Here is a 27,762-nt window from a genome sequence, read left to right as displayed (position 1 = left end):
TGTGATTTTGCTATTTTTTTAGAGTAATATTAATTATAATTGTAATACTCGTATTTCAATAAAAAAGTAAAAGTAATTAAAGTGTTTTTTATTGTTTTCTTTTATTTTGTACGCTTAAATAATGAAATTTATACCTTCAATGTGGATTTCACTACAAGCTGAACTTTAAACGGTCATTCATTGGTGCTTTGACCCTAAATGATCTTTGTAAAAACTTACAAAATCACAAGACTGTTCTTTCATTGCATTATTCAAGCAAATATTTACGAGGTCAACTATTGAAATTAGGACTTGATAACCTGGGTGCGGTTAACATTCTGATTTTAAGCATAAAAATATACTTTGTACTATATTCATTTGCTCAAAATAATGTTCATAAATCTTATGACGTAAGAAAGCCCTGAGTGGAGTGTAATGAATTATTGTTCGAACTTGCTGGGGGAAAAAATGCTGCGTAGAAAAAAAACTATAGCAAAAAATAAATGCTTATTTACTAGCGCCACCTTAAATCTAACTTTTTACAACCTAAATTATGAGAAATCGATTGAGTTGGTGCACCTCAGAATTTACTTACATGTAATTGAAAAAATGTTATTATTTTACATGCAAGTCAAATGAAGAAAAAAACAGTTTTCCCTTAGTACATAATTGTGAAAACTAACAAATAAATACAGAAAACATACGGAAGCTGGTAAATTTATAATTCATTTAACAAGTATAAATTAACTATAAATTTACACAGTATAAATTAGAGGCACATAATTTTATGCAATTAATATATTTGTGTGTTATATGTTGAACATTTTTGTAGTAGAAAAATATACCATCCAAATTCTAATCATTTTATGCATTTTGCATTTTATTTCATTTAAATATGATTTAAATCATAGATTTTTTACATAAAAATACATAGAAAGATATACAGATAATTAATTAGTAAATAATTATTACTATAAACGATTCACTTCATTCTATTAATAATAAAAATAATTGAATAATAAATCTTTTGCGAAAATAAATGAAATTCATGGGTTCATTCAAAATAATGTAAAATTTTCTAAAATAACTCAACAATCAAGTATGACACTTGATTAGTAAAATTAAATACATTGAAATTTAAAAATCATAAGTAGTAATTTATGCATGTGTACACTTGAGATAATATAATATAGGTATTTATTTGAAAACCCGGTTGACACACAATGGCAGCACTGAGACACTGAAAATTGTCTTAATTATCTTAAACTCTATAATTTCAACCACATAAATTGTTATCTTCCATTTTGTCAAAACCCTTACATCCGTAGAAATGACCTTCGATAGGATCAACACCTAAAGAAGGTCAGCAAACAAAGATCAAATAGGCGTACTAAAGTCATCGAGGATCTCCGAAGTTTGCAAGATATCATCGGAGACTGACCATTCATTAGGTGGAAGGTTTTGTAACACTCTTTCCCTTTCTAACATGTACGAAAAACTGTATATTTTCGGAAGGAAGTTGCACGTGGCGGCTTGCGGAGAGTGCTGGGAAATAACTGTGGTCAAAACAGGATCAGATCCATTTTGAAGAACATTGTCAAATGTAGATACGGTCAATGGAATGATTTCTTCCATTTTTTTAGATGGTTTCGGACTAAGCTTCATCTGGGATGGGTTCGAGTTCATGGACAGACTCGACACTTTTGGAAGCAGATTCGTAATAAGAGGAGAGTATCCATTTAAGGGTGGAAGTGGTGGAAGTTCCTTGTACGAAGTATCCATCATTTGGAAATCTGTCTTCATATTACGTTCCGGATTGGATTTTTCCTGAAAACACACAAAAATATATAAGAAGTTTTGTTTGGTTATAGCTGAACAGCATGAGCATAGAGGTATACAAAAATGTTAATAAAATCAATTGATAGTAATAAAACAGTACATATTCTATGATAAATGCAACATTCCACGAAACATATATGTTTACTGACTGTAAAGTGTAAACCAAAACCAAGATAGATAATGAATGACAAAAACAAAATAATATAAACATGAACAGTTAATATTTATACATATTATTATCCTGACAAATAATGTTCACCGTGTTTTTTAAAAAACTGATTGATTATACTTAGAGAAAGGTATACTTTATAGTTTTTGAGCAGATTAAACAAATCAGCTAAAATAATTCTACATAATCATTTCTAAAAATAACTATCCACCTTATAATTTTAGAAACAGATATTAACAATAGGCAGAAAAATAACTAAACAATTGTCAACATGAACATTACAAACTTGTGATTTATAATAAAAAACATAAAAAAATTTGAAACTGTCTTGAGGAAAAGAGGTAAATTGAGGGATATTAGGAAACTTAGACCCGGGACTGATAATAAACCATAGAAATTATATAAATATACTATTGCATGTATATTCACTGTATAGTGAACTCGATTATAACGGCTGTTACGTCAACTCGGATATAACGTCACTTTGTAGCAAGTTCGGCCATACTGCATGTATAAGTATTATAAGCATTATCAAAACCCGGTTTTACTGTCGATAAATATATTCCCAATATCGGGTAAAGCGTCAATTGTGTTTGCCCATCGCTACAAGAAGCTATGGAAGCCGCCAGAACAGAGACGTCTGCTGCCACAATCGACAAAGTACTGTATTTACACAAAACCACAGAAAATACGTACTTTTCTGAAAGGACCATCCAGAAAAAAAATACAGTCTTCCTTTGACAATAGGCGTACAGTAAACGTGAGTTTCATACTACTGTAGTTTTTCTTTTTAAATGAACTCTTTGCGCATTAACATTAATATTGCTAGTTAAACGAAATGTACTCCGTATCAGTATTAATGCAACGTCGATGAAATACATATTAATTAGTAAGACTTTTGAAAAAAAAATCCTTTCTATAAAATAGCATTTATAACGTCACTCTGATACGTCATAATTTTGTTGATCTTTTCAATGACGTTATATTAAAGTCTTAGTATAAATATTTATAGTCATTGATTAATTCATGTGCGATAGAAAGATCCTTTATTTTTACGTAAGCCCAGAAGAAATCCAGATTGGTGTAAAACACTTATTTTCCTGAGGTTAAATAGGAAAAATAATGCTCCATGATCGATAAGAGCAGCATAGGACCCTTTACAAGGGAACAGTTTTTACCAACAATCCATAATTGAAAACAACATAAATAATAATATTTATACGAGGCATACAAAGAAATCCTCTTTATTGTATGACCCAAAAGTTTGTACACACAAAGAAAAAAATAATCAGGCTTCGTTAACTCTGTATGACCAAAAACAATTAGAAAAGTGTGGATTTAAGTCAATGGAATAGGCTGATTCGGAGGGATTTGAACATAATTCAGCGGTTTTAATTCGAGACAGTAGAAATTTTATGAATTTTCAATCTGTCTTGAAGGAAAATTGCTAAAAAAAACGTAACACAGCTCTATAGCGACCAATGTACAGTAACTCTTTATGCAGGTTACCTCAGAATTAAAACCCACACACAGTATAAAAACCTATCAGTTACTGATATGACCATTGAATAACAAAATATATATTTTAAATACTAATTGACTTTTTTTGTGGATGTAGCTACTCCACTGGCCCATAGGCACGTTCCAGGGCCCCGATTACAATGGGAAGTTGACATTCATTTTCAATTTTATCTACTAAAGTAAAATTAAGTTTACTGTATGAAAAACAGAACATGCATGCATTTTTTTCTTTTAAACATGTTCAATTATAGGTCACCGATGAAGATACTTTAAATGTTCATGCAAATATACTCATTTTCGTAGACAAATATCGATTTTTCTTTATACAGTCGAAGATAACTCTGTTAACTTTCCGTTGTAATCGGGGCTAAGAGTGTCAAGTGTGTATTTTTCATATACATAAGTGTACTTTCATACAAATGAATGTAATTTTAGTTTGAAAATATGTCTTTTTTATGAAATAAAAACATACATACATAAAAAAAGAAAAGCTTTATATGCATTTAATTATACTGCGACACATGAAGCACTTTGTTTTCTCTTAAGCTATCCATTTATAGATTTATACAATCCATGATACGATTCATAAAAATAACAATTAAATTTTATTTAATTATGAAGATTTAAATAGTTCTTTAGGGTTAAATTTTTACCTTAAAGTTTTTTTTAATTAAAACCACACGCTATCAAACCCTTAATCCGGATTCTGAACATCATCTTCAACTTTTCAGAGCAGAAAGTTTTCTAGTAGTTTTGGTCGAAGTTTTGCAAGAAAACAACGCCATTGGGTACGTGTTTCAAACAATATTAGTGTTCATTTAAAAAAAACAATGTTCGCCTTGTGAGGTTCCGAATTCGATCCCGGACCAAGTCAACTAATAAAATTAGAGTTCGCAGTATTTTTATTGAAAAAAATTGAGTTCTTATTATTAACCCTAATATGTATGTTTGATGGGCCATTTTCTAAAAGTCGTAAATAACTTGTGCCATAAAAATGGAAATCAAGTTATGTTGGATCCGTGAGTCTTCGAGGAAAAAACTGTAAGGCTGGGAACCTGCGTACGAAAATGCGCTAACCACTATATCACGAGGTCAAGTGATTGTTTTAACTTTTTGTAAGAAATAACTGATGTACGCTGCATTTGGTATAGTAATTAATAATGTTTGGCTGAATTATATAGGGCTATTTTTGTGAAAAATCACCTCAAAGGCGCTTTACAATTCTACACATTCTAACCAAACTAACACTACATAATATAAAACATTCCGATTATAAATTAGAGGGAAGATGAACGAAAGAAGCAAGAATTTAATTACGATCTGAACTGACACGAACTGTTGATAGTTCGCAAGTGGAAGGCAATCGGTTCCAGAGCCCTGATTAAAATGGGAAGTTAACAGAGTTATCTTCGACTGTCTATAGACACGTCTTCGACTGTCTTTATAAAGAAAAACCGATATTTGTGTACGAAAACAAGAATATTTGCGTAAACATTTAAAGAATCTTCGTCGGTAACCTATATTTAAACGAAGTTATGCAGAAAGCAGCCAGCCATAGAAAAGTGAAACTGAGATAATAGCACGTTTGTGAAAAAAAGTGAATAATCAAATCAACACAACAGTTAGATATTTTTGACTTTGACAAATGATAAACAATTAATACATGACTTTTTTTATATTTCAAAAAAGGATCTGATTACGTATTAGACCAGTTTAAGTAGTAGTTTTAAAAAACCCTATGATTTTTCTAGAGCTGTGTGTGTTTTCTGCAAATTGAGATATGACGTTTTTGAGATCATACTATTTTTAGAAGGTGATTATTACAGTTTTTTGTATGAAAGCGGCCTGGCTGTTTCTAGCAGAACTCACTGCATCCTATAACACCAATATCTCATTTTTTCAAAATTGTGGACTGGCTGCTTTCCGCATAGGAACGTCCAATTGAACATGTTTAGAAGAAAAAAATGTATGCATATTCTGCTTTTTATACAGAAAACTTAATTTTACTTTGTAGATAAAATTTAAGAAAATGTTAACTTCCCACTGTAATCGGGGCCCAAGCAGATTTGACAGCCCAGTGTTTGGGCAGCGCCGCGCCGGAGTCCGAAAAGTTTTCCTCTGCAAGAATCTAATGCTACCCTAATAGTAGATTGTCTTTGACATGTATTTTCCGTAATACATGGGTCCGATAAATACCTTGGAGCCATTTCATTTCTTTTGTAATGCAGTTCCCTATTAACCGTCGGATACAGATAAGGGAATGAATATGATAAGATTATGTATGAATTTGTCGGATGATATAGAGTATTGTGCGAATTAATGGAATAAAATTCCTTGTAATCATAAAATACGTTTTTTTACGAGTTACAGGTGACGTACAATCATAACATATTTTTTATTTAATAGGATGTATGTCCTCCTTTTGCTTTTATAACGACCTAAACACGTTTTGGCATGGAATCAATTAAACTTCGGCAATTTTCTTTTATTCCGTCATTTCGAAACCAAATCTGAATAACAGCTTATATCATCTTTATCTCGGTGGTGCAGTCCAATTTTTGTATCCCAGATTTACAAATCGCCCACAATTTTTTTATAGGGTTAAGGTCAGGTGAATTTTCAGGCAAGTCTAAAATAATTATCTTTTTATCATTGAAATACTTAAGCATAAACTTCGATACGTGACAAGGAGCTGAGTCCTGTTGAAATACAGCCCCACCTTAGGACAACATTTACTCAGTTCTGTATTCAAGTGCTGCTCCAATAGTGCTTTATACTTTAGGCTATACATCATTCCTTCTATTAGTATCAAAGACCCGGTCCCCATATACTAAAAGCATCCCCAAAACATTTTCTTCACGGGATATTTCACCGTTTGGTCAATATGAGCCACAGTAAGTTTTTCATCCCCACTTTTTCTAACAAATTTTGTGCGACATCCCTGCGCGAGAAAGTGGGTCTCATCTGAAAACAGCAGCTTCCTCTAGTCTTTCAGTCCATTTGGTATATTTTCTAGCCCATATGAGCCTTTGCTTCATCATACGTGCCGTCAGGAGTTTTCTTCTGTGGTCGAATTGCTTTTCTTCTAGATTCAATGAGTCTTCTTCATAGTGTTGAGTCATGTATCATCAACCCAGTGGCTGCCAAATCTCGTTGAAGTTCATAACTTGTTTTTCTGGAGTTTAACGTACTATTTCTGATTAAAGATATTTTATCTCGGACACTAGTTTTCCGGTTTCTTCCACATTTCCCAATTATCTTTGCTTCAACTGACCCTGTTTCTCTTTTCTGCTAAATAATCTTGCTGACTGCTCCCAGACTCACAAAACGTTCATTTGCATTCTCCTTCTGAGTCATTGATGTATGTTCACTTAAGGTTATCTTTTCTTATCTTTTCCCTGTTCCTCAGTGTGATATCCATGATTTAAACCAACTTAAAAACACTGTTTAATATGCAAGCAGTTTATAAAATTAATCCTTTTTTGAGAAAATGTAAAAAACAACAGATAGTACACCAACAAACACCAATATGAGAATAGCAAAGGATTAATGAACAGTAAGTCATATTTTTTGGGGCTAAACAACTGTCAAATTGACATACTACGTAAAAAATGACAAATACGTAAAAAATGACAAAAATTACTCTTATTCCATTAATTCTCACAATACTGTATGATATAAATAAAGAAGATATAAAAAACAAAACATACATGTATTGTACCGTATTATTTATTATTCGGACTTAACTATAAATTATTAAACGATAAATATGTATTTGCTTACAATAGTTTTTATTAAAAAGATTATAAGAAAAAACTGCCCGTCTTGAGAAAATAAAGCTCCGTCGAAACGAGAATACAGGACTAAGAAAATAACAAAAGCTTGTTTATGCAGATTTGAAGTTCTCAAAAAAGGTTGGAAATTTTACTTCATGAGCGCTGGAATCATACAGACTCGGGCAGAAAAGAGCTCAGAAAGGATGAATAAAATTTCGGTTCATTATTCTTAAGAAGATCCAAGATAAACATAAGATTCTTTCACTGTTTGAGTTAGCGGATAAAATTTTAATTTGAGAGGATGCTGTACTCGTATATAGTATTATAAAATATGTGACTACTGACGTCAGGGTCCCGATTACAATGGGAAGCTAAAAGAGTTATCTCACAATTATTGCCTAATCGAATTTTCTGAACAAAAATACGGATATTTTTATAACATATTCAATTACATGGTACCAATGAAACATGCTAAAATTTATGTGGAAATATTTACATTTTCATTTAAAAATTTAAAAAAAATATTTTATAGACAACTGAAATTTTCGACTGTCTAAAAAGAAAAACCGATATTTGTGTACGAAAATGAGTATATTTGCATGAAAATTGAAGTATCTTCGTCGGCAACCGATAATTGAACATGTATAGAAGAAAAAACTGTATGCATATTCTGCTTTTCATGCAGAAAACTTATTTTTTCTTTGCAGACAAAATTGAAAATAAATATCAACTTCCCATAGCAATCGGGGCCCAGGGGGCCTATATTATAATAGGAAGTTAAAGTTAGTTAAATGAAGTAAAATTAAGTTTTCTATATAAAAAATAGAATATGCGTATATTTTTTTATAATCATGTTTAATAACAGGTTACCGATGAATATACTTAAAATTTTCATACAAATATACACATTTTCGAACATAAATTTCAATTTTACTTTATAGAGAGTCGAAAAAAACTCCCAGGACCCGAATTATAATGGTAAGCAAACAAAGTTATCTTCGATTACTATCAAGTAAAAATATATTCTGTATGAAAAGTGGAATATTTACGTACAAAAAATTTTTAGACACGTTCAGTTACAAGTTTCAGACGGCGAGAATTAAAATTTTTATATGAATATACACATTTTCGTACAGAAAATTTGATTTTACTTTATGCTACTAATAATTAGCTAAAAAAAATTTTTTTTATTGGTCTGTATTTCATAGACCTTTATTACTTTGAAACTGATTAAAAAAGTGGTATTACCCTATTATCTATGGAGTACTGTAAATGAATGATTCATTCGATTATTTAATTCATTCAATAACTAATCACGCGATTAGTAAATTCATTCAATTATTTTAATCTCTACTTAAAACGTCCAGACTTCCATATTACCTAATAACTTATTCTCGGTTGAGACATAAAACTACTTTATTTCTTAAAAACCCGTGGGTTGCACAACACTCGAGTATTGGATGGTGAGACACCATTTCACAGGGTGGAATATCTAACCCTTTAACCTACTCTCCAACTAGGTTATCATATCTAGGGAAGTATCCGGGAGTTATTGAGTCTCAGCAACTCAGGAAATATAAAAGTTTTCACAGAGAAATGTTCGCGAAACGTTTACTTTGAAATTCTAAAATATTAAAACTTTAAAAACATGAACATCGAAGGAAAATTACACTCCATTCGCATACTCCGAACCAATTTAATTTATTAAACACTCCCTTGCATGACCCAACAGGGGTAGCAATTTATTGAAATGCATAATTAATATTTCGTAGAAAGTCGCTGAAAATTTGATAAATTGATGCTTTTTTTTTTTTTTTGAATTTCAAAATTTATTTATAAACCCTACGGATTATTATTACATTCATTTTACAAAAAAATAATAAAAACATTTTTCATTCATACTCTGTTGTTCAAAATAATATTTTTTACATCTTTTGAAAAGTTTGTCTGAGTCTTTTGTTTAGTTTTGTCTGGTAGGTTATTGTATAATTTCAGTCCCTGGTTCATTAGTCTTGATTGTCCTTGTCTTGTTTTAGAAAGTTGTATATGATATTCGTCTGATATTCTCGTATTATGTCCATGTTGACTACAATTTTTTACAAGTTTTAGTTCTTTGTCTACGATTACATTAGTGGCAAATTTATGGATAAATTTTAATGATTCTAGTTGAAAGAGTTCAGTTATATTTAATTGCTTAGTTTGTTTAAAAAGTTCTCTAGTTGCAGTTAGATAGGGAAGGTCATATACTTTATAGGTCTTTGTAGTCTGTTTATGTCATTTTGATATCCTGCTCCCCATAGTAGTTGCGTATAACATATTTGAGTTTTTATTTATTTATTTATTTAACTTTTTGTACATAATGTTATTTGTACATTGGCGGGCTTATTGCCAAATGGCAATTTCTTCCAACCAACCAATAAAATAAAAGTTTTATTTTTATAATTCAAGTTACAGAACATATTCAATAGAAAAAAAAAAAAAAAAAGATTAAAAAGTGGAAAATATATAAAAATAGAAATAAACGTATTTGTTTATAAATTACCTTAAATCAAAACCATTACTCAATGGGAAAAAGGAAAAAAGCGGAAAGAGGAAAAAGGAAAGGAGGAGAGATTAAGGAAGAGAAAGGAGATGTTTCTTCAGACGTGATTTAAACAGAGATAATGTAGTAACATCTTTGATGGTGGGTGGGAGATGATTCCACAGTCGAGCCGCAGTTTTTACATGGGCTTCATACATTAGAATTTAATTTAATTAGAATTTAATTAAATTAAATTAAACATTATAATTTTCTGTAGTGTGTCAGAAAAATTGTCTGTGTCCGGACGGATGCCGAGTGTGAAATAGAATCAGAATCCTGAACGCGAGTTTTTGATTCGTTGAAAGCTTTCGGCTAAAAATCCTGAAAAAGGAAATCGAGGGGGGAAACGCCCGCCACGCGGTGTAGTGGTTGGCGCGTTCGCCTACCGCGCTCAGGTTCCCGGCTCCCGGGTTCGATTTCCCGGAAGGTTGACATGAAATATTTTGTTTAAAAGGTGGTTTTCCACTGAAATATTTCGTAGTTTTTTCTACCAATCGTGTTAACAATATGGTCATGAGGAAGACTGATAGTATCCGACAAAGGTCCTCCATATAATTTGCCAAACTCACGGTGAAAGTAATAGAGTTAAAGTCAATGAAAATCGCGATTTATGAAATTGAAAATTTAAAAGAGTAACACGGTTATTGACAAAAAACATTGCTTTTTGTATGAGCGAAACCGATAGGAAGACCCACGGTCTTGCAGTTTTATAAAAGTTTTTTTGGTCAGAATGTAAGAAATTACTAGAGACAATAAATCCGCCATTTAACTGTGTATACCTTTGTTTTATTTAAGGATAAATATTTATTAATTTTTGTATTTATCACATTGTTTACAAACATTCTGGTCAATAAAGATTTTTATCATTATTAATATTATTATCTGCGGTGCCATTCTGAACCGCTCTCACAAAATTAGGCTATTCGATTGAATATCCGTTGAACAGTACAGCCGCCCAATTGAGTGGCTGATTCAATTATTTGATGAAGACATACATATTGTGTATTGTAAAAGTCCCATCTAAATACAAGACCCAAGTCTTTACATTGATATTAAAGTACCCCCCTGTAAAGATCGGTGAGGAGAAAGATATGCACTTCATAAGATGCATAATGCTATAATAGTAAGAGAAGCATACGATTATTCCTAATACCTTTAGATGGACAAAAATAAGTTGAAGAAATGCTATGAGATACGAATACTTTTTAGATAAGGTTTTATTTAAAAACAACGTATTGAAAACTTTTGAATAAAACTCCCGTTGATCCTTTTTTCTCTTACATCACTTCACATTACATACATTCATATTGTTATTTTTAATCAAATCTCTACTGAAATTTTTAATACTGATAATATTGCTTTAATGAAATTTTGTCAACTACCTTTGGTTTAAAATCTTCTCCTTATATTGCTTTTTCAAATTTTAAAGATTACTTGCTTTACCTTTTATTCTTTCTTTTTCTCTGCTGCATTGACATGTTTTTTATACTTTTGAACTATTTTTGAACAACTTTTAATTACTTATATTATATATGTATATAAAATCAATATATTGCTGCTCTTACTATAATGTGTCATTATTTTTGAAGATGTTTTTTAAATTGACTTAAATTTAGTGTCTTATATTTCATTCAAAGATTCTTCTCGTTTCTTTGATTCCCTTAAAATATGTATGCATTTATAGTTTTTCCTTTTTGAAAATGTTTTTTTTTTTTACTTTGAGCATGTTTTCCATTCTTAATTTTAATTACTTTTACAAAAAAAATTCTTCATTTTTAATACTATTTCCATTTGTAAATACTAACTACAAATTTTTAAATACTTTTTTTACTTTTATTTTAATTTTTGAACAACTTCCATTTATGCTTTTTTTTCCTTTTTGTACTTATTATTATTGTATTAAAAATTGATCATCGATAACCTGAGATATAATTATAATATAATATGGAAAAATCACTGGTCCATTAAAGTTAAGTCTAACTGTGTAAAATATAAAACTATGTAACCGTACTGTATGTTTCCTGAATAAAAGAAAATAAAAAATCACTTGAATCATTATTTCCAAAAAATAATTTACGGTAGTTAGTAATTCTTTTTTTATTTGTTTTTTAAAGTAAGTTGTTTCTTCTCATCTGTTTTTTTTAATACCTTAAAATATATATTGTTTCCTTTTTGAAAATGTTTTTTTGCATTTGAGCATGTTTTTTATACTTATTTATTTAAATTCTTATTTTCTAATTACTTTTAGTACGTTTCTTCATTTCTTATATTACTTTGCATTATGCAAATACTGATTAGATACTGTTAATAAGACTTTTTACCCGTGGTTTTCGGGGTACTATAAATGTTGTTTTTTTCGTAATTAAATTGATGGTTATAATGATTTTAATTTAATTTTCAAACTCCTTTCAGTTTTGTTTTTATTTCCATTGTAATATTATTACTGTACATCAAATAATAAAAATAGTAAATTAATAACATAAGCATGTAATATAATATGAAAACTTCACTAGTCCATTAGAATTAAGTATAATTTTCTGTACTTTTAACCTTTCCCTTACTGTCCTAAAAACATCCGCGCGTTACGGTGCTGTGTAGTCACTACACATGCAAAAAATGAGAGATTTAAAATCGTAAAAGTGTAATATTCATCGGCAATTGCTTTAATTACTTGTAGACGATGTCAAGTGATGATATTTTTAATCTAACTGCTAAAAACATGAAAAAAAAACAATAACTCATGCTCTCAGTGCGCGCAAAAGAACCGCCCCCAACGAAAGTCGGGCAGCTACCAACGCAGTTAACGGGCGTCTGTGAGAAGTACAAGAAAATTTCCTGTTCGCGCGTGTGACGCATAAAAATTATCTCTCTCGTTCCCAAATATAACCGTATTATCGAGAGTGAGACGTAAAAAGTGTGCGAGACAATTATATATAAGGATTACTTTTTACTGCGAACGCAACATGCGACACATTGGTAAACTTTCGATTTTTTTATAAAACGCTTTTTATGTTCCCAATAAGCATGAATTGTTTAGTAAAAAAACATTTTTACCCATACGTAAATGTATAACGAAGGAATACCGAAAATCTCAACCCATAATTTATTATATTTATGGAGATATTAAAGTTATTAGATGCAATGTGTACTAGCTGCGCTCACCGGGAAGGGAGAGTTAAACCGTGAAATTGTACTGCATGTTTCCATAATAAAAAAAATTAAAAAATAAATAAAATCATCATTCCTTTTTCCGAACCCAATAAATCATAGAGCACTGCATTGGTAAACCAAATGTAGTTTGGTTTCATCATATGTTAAACGAGGGTAAGGTGATCAGTTTCTTCGCTTCGGATGCCAGTCCGTCGGGGATTATGAAATATTCTAGTATAAATATAAATATCAATAATCTATGGTGGAAATAATGAAAGTAAAATTAAATGTAGACGAGGAATAAATTACAAACATACTCAAATAATTATAATACATAATTTGATCTATTGGTTATATTTTTTATGATTATTTTAGTTTAACTTTGTTAAATAGCTAATTTAAGGCATGTTTCACATTTGTAAAATGTTTCCCTAGACACGGGACACCCCAGTGAGGGAACATTATTCTGTATGAAAAAAAGAATACAAACAATGTAAAAGTAGAAATAAATAAATATTCGCTATTTATATACTACCAAACAAGAACCAAAATACCCTTTTAACTAAAATAGAATCGATCATAATATATTCATCAGAAGGGAAGGAAAATAATAAATAACAAATAATCAAAAACCAAAACTTCAAAGATTAAAAATAATTGTTATTATTATTTCTCCTACATTAAAAAACTCGTACCATTATTTTCTAAATGCTCGGTAAAGTTTTATTTCTTGTGTTTACTTGATGTTTTGTGATAATTTCCTGTTTTTTTTTCATTTCATTTTTTTTTCATTCTAATAAGAAACGCGCCGATAAACGTTTATTTATTATAAGTTTGGCGCAATCTTGATATTGTTAAATTGTGTTTAAATAAATAATAAAAAAACACATTTTAAATTCATATTTCATGTCGACCATGCAGAGAATCGAACCCGAGACCTCTTGCATGGTAGGCAATCGTTCTGACGATTTGGTCACTGGACGGACAAAAGAGTGCATAGTATTAAAAAAAAGATGATGATTTTCAGCTAAGAATAAGATATGAAAACTGTCATGTAGCTCTAAAGTTTTGAACTTTACAAGAAAATATATCCAAGACAGGTTAAACCTGATATTTCGAATAAAAACAATAAACCCTATTTGATATAAGATGAATACTTTAGATTCACCACATATTTTGAAAAAAAATCTACTTATCCACAACAAAATACATCCAGCATATTGAAAAATAAAACAGAAATACACCAGGGTAGGTTAATTTTGTAAAAAAAAAACATGTACGTGTAACATGGTAAAACAAGTTTCTTTGTAAATAACAGAAATGTAAATTGAAAAATAAATGAAGCGTATATAAGAGTACATTTAAAGAAAACAAATTCCATGGTTTATTAGTCCCTAGAGGGAAGAAGGAAGAATGGAAAAGGATATAAAGAAAGGAGTCGGGAAAATAAATGAACACAAGACAGTTTCGAATGCGCATATTTGGCAAATTTATTGAATTCTATTATTTTAAAAATCGAGGAACGATTCACAATAATAATAATAATAAATTTATTATCGTGATATATATTTCATAAACACATATAAATATATACAGTAATATCGAAACAACAACATCGAATAAAGATATACTCTATTACATAATAATTTCGTAATCAGCAGTACATATACCAGTAACAGCCATTCGTATCCAGTCGATACAAAATGCCAGGGGATATTAGGGGGTTTGGTTTCATGTTTAAAGCCACAAAGTTTAGTGTTTAGGGGTAAATTCGTACAAACAAAGCGACTACCAGACTAGATGCACGTTACTGAATACTCTAATCTGAATTACTCTTTTTTGTCTACGTTCTGCAACAGGTCACAAGGCTCGGTGATCTTTACACACTAAATAACTTCTCGGAACCATTACTTTCTATTGACTATAAGTATTTGGTAATCCTCTCTAGCCATCTCTCGTACAAACCTAATAGTCATTAATTATTTTCAATCAATACCTTCTGGATCATTCCCCGAAGCAGTTCCCATTCTTTTTCGGCTCGTCGAGCAAACATTTGTCTCAAACGAACAGAGAGAACGAAAACGGAGGAACAACATGCCAGCATATTACCCTAGTGCAAAGAGTCGCATATCCCAACCAGAATTTCGAAATCTATACTATTAGCCAATTGCAAAAGTGTGTATTAAAAGAAGACTACGGAAAAATATTGTCATCAAAATACGTTTGTGCAAAATCGTTGTACAATTTGAAAATATATTTTATTTATATGGTGCACAAGGATCAGAAAGGTTAATACTTAAGGTTGGGAAGAGCTGCCCTGTGCTTTTTTTCCGAACTAGCCTCAACGAGAAATTTCTGTGAGCAAACCTTCCGAGGTCCATATTTTCGATTCGAGGTCTCCCTAATTACTGAGATACAGTTGTGCCAAAACATACGGCGAATGCGCTGAAACGTGCATTCTTCGCGGCAGCCTACTTTCTGAGATGGGCCATCAAATATTACAATGAATGCATCGGGTTCGTATGTACCGCTTGTATAAAATCTACAGCATTAAAAAATAACTCTGGATTTGTACAATCGACAGTGCGATCGAAACTGGCGCACGCAAACACAAATGTTAATACAAATAAATAAAGCGAATCAACACGACATCTATTATCATTTTGCGGCGATGTTGACTTGCGTTGCGCGTTCGAGTAAAGATCGCACGTGATTTGTAGGAATTTGTACTGTTAGTAAGCCACCGGTAAGAACTCCAGCCGGAAGATACACAGTGGGTATAAAATAATTATGTATATTTATTTGTTTCATCTCTCCTGTAAAAACGGTAAATATTCCCAAGGATTCAACAATATGAGACTATGTCATAAAACGCCAATCTCAAAAATACACAATCAGTCCGTAGCAATATATCTATCACAATTATTTAAAGATTCCAAAAAAGTACTAAAATCCAAATAGCAACTTTGTATTACTAAATATGTAAAATTATTAATAAATATTAGTAAATCTATCTCATTGTACAATAATAAGTGTGCCACAACGATAACTCTAAATAGATTTCACAGTATATCTAATTAGAAAATATTTATTAAGGATGGAAATGGGATTTTGCTATCTAAATTTCAAACACTAAGTATTTTTAATGTTAAATATTTTAGACATTTTTTTAAATCTTTTAATTGCCTAGTGATATATTTTGTTTGTAAGCTTAAAATTCACGTCTAAAAAAGGCAACGTGAACACAAATATTATCTATACGTTTTTGTTATACAAAATTTTACTAGTTTCCGTCGTAAAATTATATTGAAAAACGTGCCGCACTTGGGAATTCAATTTAAAACATTAATATAATTAAGTATTTTACTTTATACATAAGATTCACATTGAGTTAAAATTTATAAATTTTACCAAAATTCACAATCCAAAAGAGACACTGACAGACAGTAAATTAAATATACCTCTAGAAACGTAATAATAAGTAGCGGTTGAGAATTTCTCCAATCAATAAATTGCCAAATTAAAGTTATTAGATTTGAATAATATTTTTTTTATAAAATTTACCTACATTAGTCTAGTTCTGGCAGTGTTCGTATAGAAAAACGTCACTAAACTGAATTTTATTTTCCTCTAGAAATTTTTTTTTTTTTAAATAAAATTAAAATCCAAAATCAATTGATGGTTCATAATCGATCATAATAATTAGGAACACATGCAGTGTTCCAGAAAGTAAGGTACATTTTAAACAACAAAAGTAAGGACCACACAATTGCAGACTGAACTAATAGAACAATGTTCTTGGTCAAGCTCCTGAAAACCTAATTTTCAAAATACAATCTTCAATCTCTGCTGTGACAGTAAAAAACACAGTTGAAAAAGTTGACGTATATCGACATTTACATGAAAATAATTATATTTTTATTATTTCATAAATACGCTGAACTGTGTAAAAATATGTAAAATTTAGCTAGATAGTATGGACACAATAAAATACATTATTTAAAAAAATATTGATTTAATTTTAAAACTTGCTAATTAATTCGGAAATCGGTCAAAATACTAAAATGCTTTTGACAGATTTTAGAGAAGACCATTTTATAAAAGGGAATAAGGAAATCTAGGCATTTACAGGGATTATGACCAATCATTAGCTAGCTTCGCCACATTACACACTGTGTAACATTTATATATCTGCCTATGTCCGTATTCTTTCGCTTCGATTCGATTCGAGCACCTTAATGCGGGTGAGATTCAAGAATTTTTTCACCTACATAATAGGCGACGCCTGAAAATATTTTTAAATTGATATACTCGCACTTTTTGGACCGGTTGGTCTAATCAACAATATTTTGAATTTATCAAAGTTTTGTAGACAAGGACTGGATTCCACCCTGGTTCTCCGTCTCTGTTATGTTAAGAATAACATAACAGAGACGGAGAACAATTATGAGAATGGAATAAGGAAGTCTGGTCATTTACATTGTTAACTTTATGTACGTGTGGTTTAATGTAAGCTAATATTTATGTCGGAAACACCAAGATACGATACTAATACAAATATTATGTAAGAGAATCCCAAGATACGACACAAGTAGAAGAAATATATTTCTGATGTTTTCACAGTAAATATTTATATTTTGTTTTACTTCAAAAACTCTCATTTTTCGTAATGTGACCTACGCCTAATAATTGAGGAACTCAGACGAACGCTTTATTTCTTAAATCCTAAACTCTAAACAATTATATAAACGTTCGATTAAATTCTAAATGCTCACTATAAAATTATGTAACTGTTAATAATAACAATAAAAAACAATATCTACAATAAAACCACGCCGGAGGCATCAATCGAATCATTCGGAATAAATAAATCAACGTACAATATTATTTATACAACGACCAGTTGACAATGGCCCAGTTACAAAGAATCACTAATAAGCACACATCGAGACATTTATAAAGTATCTAGTTCTGACCTGCAGCGCTTTTCATTCAAGTAATATTCTTGCGTTCTTAAAAATGAAAACATGGCGATTTTAATAGATGAGAATGGAGTCTACGCTTCGAGCATTTTAATAATCGAATGTTTAAAAAAAATCATGGCCTGTTATTTCATTAAATACTTTAACAATAACAGATATCAGAATCACAAAATGAGAATCAAGTTTTGGAAGAGCCTCTGCCCTCTGACCCTTAAAAGACTGAGTTGAAAAATCTCTCTGCAAACGGTGCTGTAACGTCGTGTGACATAAAGCAAAAGACGAGGTATTTTGAAATACAGGTATTTATAGAGAAAAATCAACACATATATCGTCGCCATTCAGGCAAAAGCCACTAAAACCCTAAAAATGACCGTTTTGAGTAAAATACGCTATTCGAAGGGTAAAATAATGTTCTTTAATAGGCAAACGTCACCACGGTGACACAGTTAGAAAATAAACGCTAATCCGAAATAGTTTTTTACTATTAAAATTTAAACAAAAAAAAAACATGCTAAAAAATATTCATTTCTTTAAATAAGAAAATAATTTTAGGCACTACATTATAATGATCATTTCCAAAATTTCCTTCCTTTCACTAAATCTTATAGCTTGCATTGTCCCGATTATAAATAAGCAAAAGTCACTTAACCAAAGTTTAGCCACCTTCACTCATTAAAAACCTACCAGATATTTTATCAGGATTAGAAGGAATAAGTTATCAGTGGAATTTATTAAAAGGACATTAATTAATTATGTTATGTATATAAAACCTCCAAAATAAAAAAAAACGATTTTACTTTGGTCTCCGAATTTTCAAATCGCGATTTTTTTAAAACAATGTTTTTTGGGTTTTGGCAGCGATCTAAAATGCCTACGGTTTAACAATATATTTTCCATAATTCATAAAAATAATCGTATAATTCAGACCTGTTTTAGCAAAATACGACTTCATTATTTATTTATTGTACTATGCAGACATGTGTGACATTGTAGCCGCACAAGAGCTAAACTAGTACAATCACGGGACCAAAACTCCCTACATATTTTTTCGATTTATTTCGGATGGCACAGCTGTAGACTCCCTTCTTAAGCGTGGGGGCATTTGGAGCATTATGTTATAGATCATTACATATACTATTACAATCGATAATAATCACACACATACGATGAACGAGATCAAATACTTATGTATTACGTAATATGTGTGAGATTATTACGTGCCGTAAAAAGTACTCCCACAATTAAAAAGTGACGTGAGGTCATCATATGTATAAAAAAGGGATGTGATTTATCAAACTAAAATCAAATTCGTCAGATCTGTAAATATTATTTGATTTGATTAGTTCACAAAATGTGTCTCCAAAATACCGTACGCTTTTTAAGTGAAATATAATTAATTCAAAACGACATGTTACTTTACGCAAAATAACATTAAGGACGGTGTAACGTATCGCTCATACTGTAGAAAATCTAAATCCCTTAAAAGTTTATTATAATAGATTACATTATAACTACACGCACATTTATTTTTCCTTAGGTGAGAATTTTTCACGTCCATTGAAAATTTCAAGAAAGCGGCTCTTGTTTAAAATTCTGACGATACGTTACGATTCTGGCGTAGTGCGTCGTAAGGCAATAATCTGGGTCCACTGATATACATGTATTATACAAAATAAATCACGAATCTGAAGCAAATAATAACATCGATTAAATTTCGGATAAATAATCTTTAAACCTCCAATTTTCGTAACAGCGCCCATTAATGAGTTAATTTTAACACACGGACAATATTTGACTAGATACATTTAGCCAAATCGAAACAATTACGTACATTCAATGCTGTATCATTATTAATTCGAGATTAGAGATGCATTAACATTAATTTATCGAACGATATAACAAGTTTCTATCTCTATTATTTACAATCATAATTACAACACATGCATTTTACATAAAACAAACATGGCGGGACATAACCTTCACGAAATAATTCATACCTATAACTAAAATAAAAAGTTGGTAGTAAAATGTACATTTAAAATCCCGAGTACAAAATATTCTAGATTGATCATTCTGCAATAAAAACCATTTATTATGACATAATATAAAAAGGATACCTCGATGATATAATCATTTTATAATTCAGGTTGATTTATTGAACATACATTTCATATAGCACAGGGTGAGATATTAGCGGGTATCGCCTCCAGGTGGAATCTAGATCAAACTGTACACAATGTAGACATGTACAGGTGATTAAGATAATTTTGTTCCAATATAGAAGCAGTACACGCAAAAGGAAGACTAAACGATCTACACTCCACTTGTAAAGCAGATAACAGGCAGGGAAGTAATGATAACATGGAATGCTGCATTTATTTTCGTCCAGGCATGGACCGCTACACTTGCCCTCGATGAACATTACGAAATATCAATTTCTATCGAGTTCACAACATGTTCTCCGAATTTACTTCACGAAATCGAGTTCATGGACTCGAGTACGTCAACTGTCAACATAATTAGGCTTATCACTAGCAACACGCAGGGAACATGTTAAGAGAGCTTCTCTCCTTCAGATGATGTATCTCATCACCGACAGCCTCCGCCGCTCCATCGTGCTCGATACAAAATAAAATCGCACAAACAAAACTGGATTAGCGATGATACATGGCGATATTAAGTGTCTAGCATCTTAGATTCAGGTTTCGTTTAAAGGAATAATCGATCAGTCTTCAAAACCCCGAGGTTTTATATATGTAAAATCTATTGGATTCCGATCATAAGAAATTCAGTATGGAGTAAGTATGGTTCGATAAAAAAGGAATAATAGTACAGAAGAGGATGAATACATAAAAAAAGATGAAGACACGTGAAAGTAACTCTGTTGAAAGATGGCAAAACATCGTGTCACTTTTTATGAACTTTTAAGGAGAGCAATGGAATGGATCAAAAATTGGAAGCCTGTTTCAAGAGTGTCATTAGATGCATTGAACATTTGTTCATCCGGGGTTTAGGTTTAATCAAAGCGTGTTTATTCAAAATGTTGAAAAATTGCTGAAGAATCCAGTGATACATATAACTGAATATATCTGAAAAACCGACATATCATATTTAGCCATCTTCCAACAGAATTTAGGTGTTAAATTTCTGTTTTAATTTGGAAGAGATTAAAAAAAATTTGGAAAGAAAGACGGATTTCAAAAGTCAAATCTGAATGTTCATATGTGAACTGGAACAGAAAGGAGTAAATATTTGGCGATTTTGTGTATCGTATGAACGAGGGCGGGGGCTACAGTTCATGGGCGCGCCTTGGGGCGGCTTTGTACCAGGCAAATATATCCCGCACTCACATCGCAACCGCTGACGAGCAAGTTCATGAGTACGCTGCTTGCCGGAGGGGGGGGCGCCGCGGTCAGGGGCGGCGGGGCGGCGGCTGCGCGGCGCTGCCCCCGCGCTCTCTTGGGGCAGCCGCCGCCCGCGGGGCTCGCGGGGCCTCGCTTCGTGCCCCCCTTCTCCCCCCCTCGGTCCGCGCTCTTGTCCCGTCTACTATCGCCCCCCTTGTCCCCGCCCCCGCGATCTAATTGCTTCTTGACTGCTAGCTCCGGCGGCTCGGATCTCCAACAGTCGAGAGGACCTGAAAACAATGTTCAGTAACTGTAGTTGTGAAACGCACACAATATTTTATAAATAACGTACAGAGCATTCGAATGTTCAATAAGCCCGTGTTAATGTGTTAGTGTCTGTCGTGAGTCGTGAACCAAGAAAACATACACCTGAGTAGACACACTAAAGTACATTCACGGAGACTGGACCGCTGTGCATGTGCGAACCACGAGCCCGCTGCGTGGTATCACGTGATTGGCTCACTTAACAGCATGGCAAAAATCCACACGGAATGATTAAATACCATAGGGCGAATTGATATTTCTTGTATTATAATGTATTTTTAATTACATTTATATATTCAATGCCAGGCAAACGTAATAACCAGTACACCACGAGGCCGACTAATCTTTACTCGATTTCCATCTACAGGATTTTTACCGGGAGTAGCCGCTGAGTAAATTTTAAGTGTGGATTTGGACGATATGTGTACAATGGAAATTCTCTGTCGGGTGTAACGCGGCAAGTTTGTTTATTTGGTCATTCTTGTAATAATGAACACAGAGTAGAAAATTTTATCTGCAAATGTTCTGTCACTAACATTAAAACATAAGGTTATCATACATTTGAACGTGCTGTACATAGTTATGCATTTTTTAAAAGTGCAATACTTACTTTTATCCACATCGCTAAGACTACTAATAGTTTCATCTGTGAGACTATCTTTGAGCTGATCGTCCGTTCTGAGAAGCCGCGCCAAGTTGGACTGCGGGGGCGTCAAAGAAGGTGCAGGAGGCGGTAGGGGTTGATGAAGCGTCAGGTGCTCCGGTAGTGCACCCCACATGAGGCGCGCATCCTGCGGTCCACCTAGTAGGAGTTGTTCAGCCCCCAGCCCGTAAGCCGCTGGGCCTATCAGCTCGTCGTCTCCTAAAGAACCTCCAGGACTACACAGCGAGGGGAGGCTGCCAATGTCTGGACTCTGAGAATAAAGAAATAATTAAAAATAAAAAATAAAAAATACATATTAAGAAATCAGATAAGTGAAGTATTTTGAGTTTAAATTTTCCAGAAAAATATGAAACAATTTTTTTTATCTACCTTTGATATTGAAGGTGACAGCATCAAAGGAGATTGACTCATATCGCTGAGTGGCGAGGAGTCGACACCATCTCTATAAGAGATAAAGGGGTCTGCCATGTGCCTCGGTTGATGCTGGGGTCCTTCTGGTGGATCCAGCTCCCCAAACTCCTCAGGTAAGAGACTGCAGTAATTCTCTCCCAAGATGAACTCGTCAAACATAGCAAAAGGGTTATCCTCCAGTGGGATACAGACATCTCCCGCCGTGGGCGCCAAATGGGTCAGATCTTCCGGTTCTTCCTTCAACACTGCAAGATAAAACAATCAATTTAGTAACTCTACTGTTTTAACCGCGTCCATTGTACGTAACATCGTCAATAATATACTGTTTTAAACTAATATAATTTTATATTATAGAATTGCTTATTCGTAAAAATCAGTAAAAAGAGAAAACTCTTATCCATCAAACGGATTATTTGGACGCTATAGTGAATCTAATGATCAGTGATTCTCAATGTCGACGAGTACGTACCATGAATTATATTGACAAATTCCCATACGGCGATGGAATGATATAAATGTATCAATAACCATTTATACGTACAAAATAGTAATACCGTGTCATCAGCGAAAAATATGGTCCCAGTAGCATGTATTGCTGGCGATCAGTGGGGCCGACGCGACGTGACCCTACGTTGGCATAATAGTACTAAGGATATATATATTCATAGGCTTGATTCATGCTCTTCATTCATAATTCATTTAATCATTAAATCAAATGCAATTTTCCACTCTCACTTTCCTTCAATCATCCTTTACCACTCCTTATCAATTTCCTTCTTTTCCTTTCCACAATCTCCTTGTTTTGTCCATATTTATCTTATTTTAATATATAGTATATTTACTATTTATATAGTTTAAACTTCAAGCCGTCGTCGCTTTATACAGTATTATTTAGTGAATACATATAATTGGATGGCAGGCCCTACTATGTATACATTTTATATAGTTTTTTAAAAAAAAATCATTTAACCTGTACATCTGTTTGTATTCGAAATAAGTAAAATAAAAAAATGAAATAAAAAATAAAATATTCATCTACAATCCAAAGTGAATCTTTTCAACATATAGTCAGTTATGATGATCATAAGAAATTTTATAATTAAATATTAAATAAAAAAACATAATAATACTCACTGGTGAGGCCCGGTTCCTCTTCAGAGAACATCAAGAATCCCTTGTTCATGTCTTCAGTTCTTGGCACAAATATCGAGGCAGTGGAAGGTAACGTCTTCACGTAGTCTGGCAGAGCGGGTCTCGTCGCGCTCACCTGCCTCTCTCCGTACTGGGGGATGAACAGAGGCGGCTTCGTTTTGTCCGGGACGGGGTAGAGACCCGGCTTCGCTATTGCCGGTGGGACGTGTAGAGGCGGCTTCGCCGTGGCCGGAGAGGCGTACAGGGGCGGCTTCACCGTGGCCGGAGAGGCGTATAGAGGCGGTTTCACAGTGGCTGGAGAGGCGTATAGCGGTGGCTTCACCGTGCCCGGAGAGGCGTATAGAGGCGGCTTCACCGTGGCCGAAGAGGCGTAAAGGGGTGGCTTTATTGCGGCCGGAGCAGCGCACAGAGCCGGCTTCACTGCGGCCGGGGCGGCGCACAGGGCCGGCTTCACTGCTGCCGGGGCGGCACACAGGGCCGGCTTCACTGCGGCCGGAGCGGCGTACAGGGGCGACTTCACTGCGGCCGGAGCAGCGCGCGAAGGCGCCGCCGGCGGCACGGAGGCGGCGGCTCGCGCCTGGCTGCACGACAGGATCTCATCTCTGCACTCGACGCCGCTGTGAACAAAGAGACAAACGCGACCCTGTACAATCTGCCTATAATGGCTTTATAGCCGGATAGAAATAAACAAGGAAGTGGTTTCAGTCTACACAACTGACAATATACAGTTTACATAATATCTAAAGAAAATCTCTCGAATGTTTTGTGATGTGTCATCTTTGTGAAACATTGAAAAAAATGAATACGGGTCTTAACAACACCGAGATATTCCAAAGATAACTTTGAACGGACGTGTCATAAACATTAAAGTAACTTTATGAAATATAAGATGTATAAAGTTAGAAAAACTTCGTCCCATAAACATTATACGTATAAAAATGAAAATTATTCTCCGAAAATAGAGTAGCACATTAAATTTTTAGATCCTGAGAATATGGTAATACGATTGAAACGAAAACGAGATTAGAAATTCAAATAGTCTCGCGGATAATGAAGGGGGAGATATTACAAAGGGCTCACAAATTAGACGCCGTGATATATGAACAGTAAGAAAAAGTAATAACTTATTTATTAAAGATATAACGTATTATAAATATTTGGATAAAAACTGTCAAAAGTTATACTAGTGTAAACCAACGAAACTACAGAAAACGTTACGTATTTAAAGCTAATTATAAAACAAAATTATCGTTTGGACTTTTCATGTAGGGTAGGTTTTTATATGAATTAATTTTAAACAGTTTCTAGGTTAATGCAAAAGGAATATGCTGGCATAGCAATAAAGCTAATATCGATGTTTAAAAGCATTGACTTTTCGCAATTTCAAAATTGTACATTGTGTTGTAAATTAAAAGGAAGTGAATAGGTTGATCAGTTAAGAGTTAAAATGCATATTTGCAGGATATCAGTTACGTTACTTTAGCAGTCTTGTATAAGGTTACTGATGGTAGTGATATGAACCAAGGATCGAATGTCTAAATGCCAATAGTTGTTAGACCATTGAACTGGAATATAACGTGAATAAGTAACCGTGCTATCTGTTAAAAAGTGAATTCCAGGAATATATCGGTGAATATTATTTTATCCCATTTATGTTATTTTTAAACCGCTTATGTTTTTAGGTACGGTTGAAAATTGTTTGAAATTATTTTTAATTGTGGTATTTAAATGCAAATTTTAACTTATACATTATGATTCGAATGTTTCACACGTTTCGCTGAGTAATGAACCATTTTTAGCATTACTAACAATAATAACAATAATCACGGTTAATTAACAAAAAATACAATTTCTTTATCTACGACATGTTTTAGGTAATGGATTTATCTGGATTATGTGTAGTATGCCTAACTAGGTACACCATGTTTTAAGGCATACATTTTTATGCGAAATAAACCAAAACATGACTAACTATTAGTTAATTTATTATACAGTTAAACAATATTTAATTACACTATTTATTATTTAAGAATGTGTTTCAGTAAATTTTCCTATTTTTCTCTACCGAAACCCAGTAACAATTTTTTTAACAATTTTATTTCATCGGACCCGGGTCATGGTTTTGCAATGTTTGGGTAACATGTTGAATATTTTAGGGTCCAAAAACTAAATATTTCTTGGCCCGAATTCAGAGTTCGCGGTAGACCCCATGACCCATCCCGGTAGTGGGAGTGTTGCTTTTGGGATTTAGCAGCATAGTTTGCTTTCGCAGACATTATTCTAAATATACATTTTTTCTTATATCTAAGTTACGAATTCCTCAAACTTAACGCTGGGGTACATGAAGAGCTTTTTTTAAATTATTTCAATAGATTCGCGAGTTTTCAAAATTGATTTATTAGTGCTTCCAATGTATTTATTGACATTATTTATATAATATAACTGGCGAATTTAATTTTCTTCGATAAATCGATTAACAATTTTTTTGAATATATTCTAGAACAGAGGTTCTGATTTCGAGTCAATACTACTAACTAAAAAATCTTTTTGAATCAAACGATGTACACCTGAAACAGTGCAAGCTCCTCGTCAAGACCTGTGTTTGATGAGAGACATGGTGTCTATCTACAAAATACAAAAAATAAACTGGAGGCTTTCGAAATGAGGTCCAATGGTGACGAGGTATTTTGTAGAATTGAAGAAGGAAGGCACCCGCTTAATACCATTTTCGAAAGACGTGCTAGAAGAATTTGGCTCAAAGTGCGTCTTGAGAGTCTCCTACATGAGGTTATAGAGGGGATGGCCGAGGGCACAAACTACGGGGGCGTCCTCTCTGAGAATACCTGGAAGATTTATGCGAAGATATGAGTTGCAGGTCATATGAAAAGCCGCACAGGATATACCGGAGTGGCAGAAGAGATGCAGAGCTTTTTTGCAAGCCAATCCATCTTAGGGGATTAAACTAGAGTGAGAGAAAGCTTGAAGAGGTGAAAACCTCAACGGCTGTGATAGCGGAGATGACAGGCATCAGTGAGGCAAAGCAGGCGGAAGGGGCACAAATTTTCTCTCAGGCTTCCCAGACATACTTCGGGCTATGGGCCGTTGGGAGACAGCGGCGTCGGGCAGGACGTTGTGTTAAGGATGGCAGCGGAGGAACAATAAGCAATGGTGGCATCCTTAACCCAAATTAGCAAGAGGGGCTACTCTCTTGGCGCCAGGTGGCAACCGGCCGTAAAACAGAAACCAAACAACAAATGTTCTAGTCTGACGTGAAGATTGAAGACTAGGAAGGCTGACCCCAAGTAAATGGGACATACAGCCAGTAGGAAGAAGTGAGAGAAATATTGAAATCTCTTTAAAGCTTTTAGTATGTAGGACGGGAAGTAATAAGAGAGTAAAAATGGCATCCACGAACATCTGGAAAACACGATTAAACGTATTTAAACAAAAACTAAACCAATATGAAAAAATATGATTTCGATTAATCGAAAAGTAATTAACATTAGTACATCCATGAACCTCTAGCAATAAAATCATAATCATAACAGCACTTAAGTAAAGGTTTATTAATGTCCCTTATCTAATACTAATCTAATCTGAAATATATGTAAACACAAACTTGTGATAGCTAAAAAAAATTATCGCTGAGCGCTTTGTGATCGGATTTCGATAAAAAAACATTACACAGAGGAAGATGTAACTGAGTAAGCAAGCAAACAAACCATCACGCCATTTCCCCGGGGGGGTATAGAGAGAATAGAACGCCACGTCACTCTAGCTTTGCATAGAGATCTCGCTTCCTCTACATCATCCATCATTTCATGGACGCACGACGATTATTCCGACTTTCGAGATATCCAAACTCAAGTA

The 27,762-nt window shown here is 33.2% G+C and overlaps 1 protein-coding gene across 1 annotated transcript; it reads right to left on the bottom strand.

Annotated features, from left to right (window-relative positions):
• Nucleotides 1–555: 555 nt before the first annotated feature.
• On the bottom strand, nt 556–26,235 carry LOC148275047 (uncharacterized). The gene is made up of 6 exons (XM_088236225.1): nt 26,206–26,235; nt 23,875–24,544; nt 22,699–22,985; nt 22,276–22,579; nt 21,348–21,631; nt 556–1,806 (listed from the first exon to the last, which is right to left on the bottom strand). The coding sequence occupies exons 1-6, from the start codon at nt 26,233–26,235 to the stop codon at nt 1,357–1,359; spliced, it is 2,025 nt and encodes a 674-aa protein (XP_088092351.1). The 3' UTR covers nt 556–1,356.
• Nucleotides 26,236–27,762: the final 1,527 nt, after the last annotated feature.

The sequence above is a fragment of the Micrasema longulum genome, unplaced genomic scaffold (genome assembly GCF_059751315.1).
Source record: "Micrasema longulum isolate JH-2025_06_02 unplaced genomic scaffold, ASM5975131v1 h1tg001526l, whole genome shotgun sequence".
Classification (NCBI taxonomy): domain Eukaryota; kingdom Metazoa; phylum Arthropoda; class Insecta; order Trichoptera; family Brachycentridae; genus Micrasema; species Micrasema longulum.
Note: the sequence above shows the minus strand (reverse complement) of the source record. Positions and strands in the feature narration are given on the sequence as shown.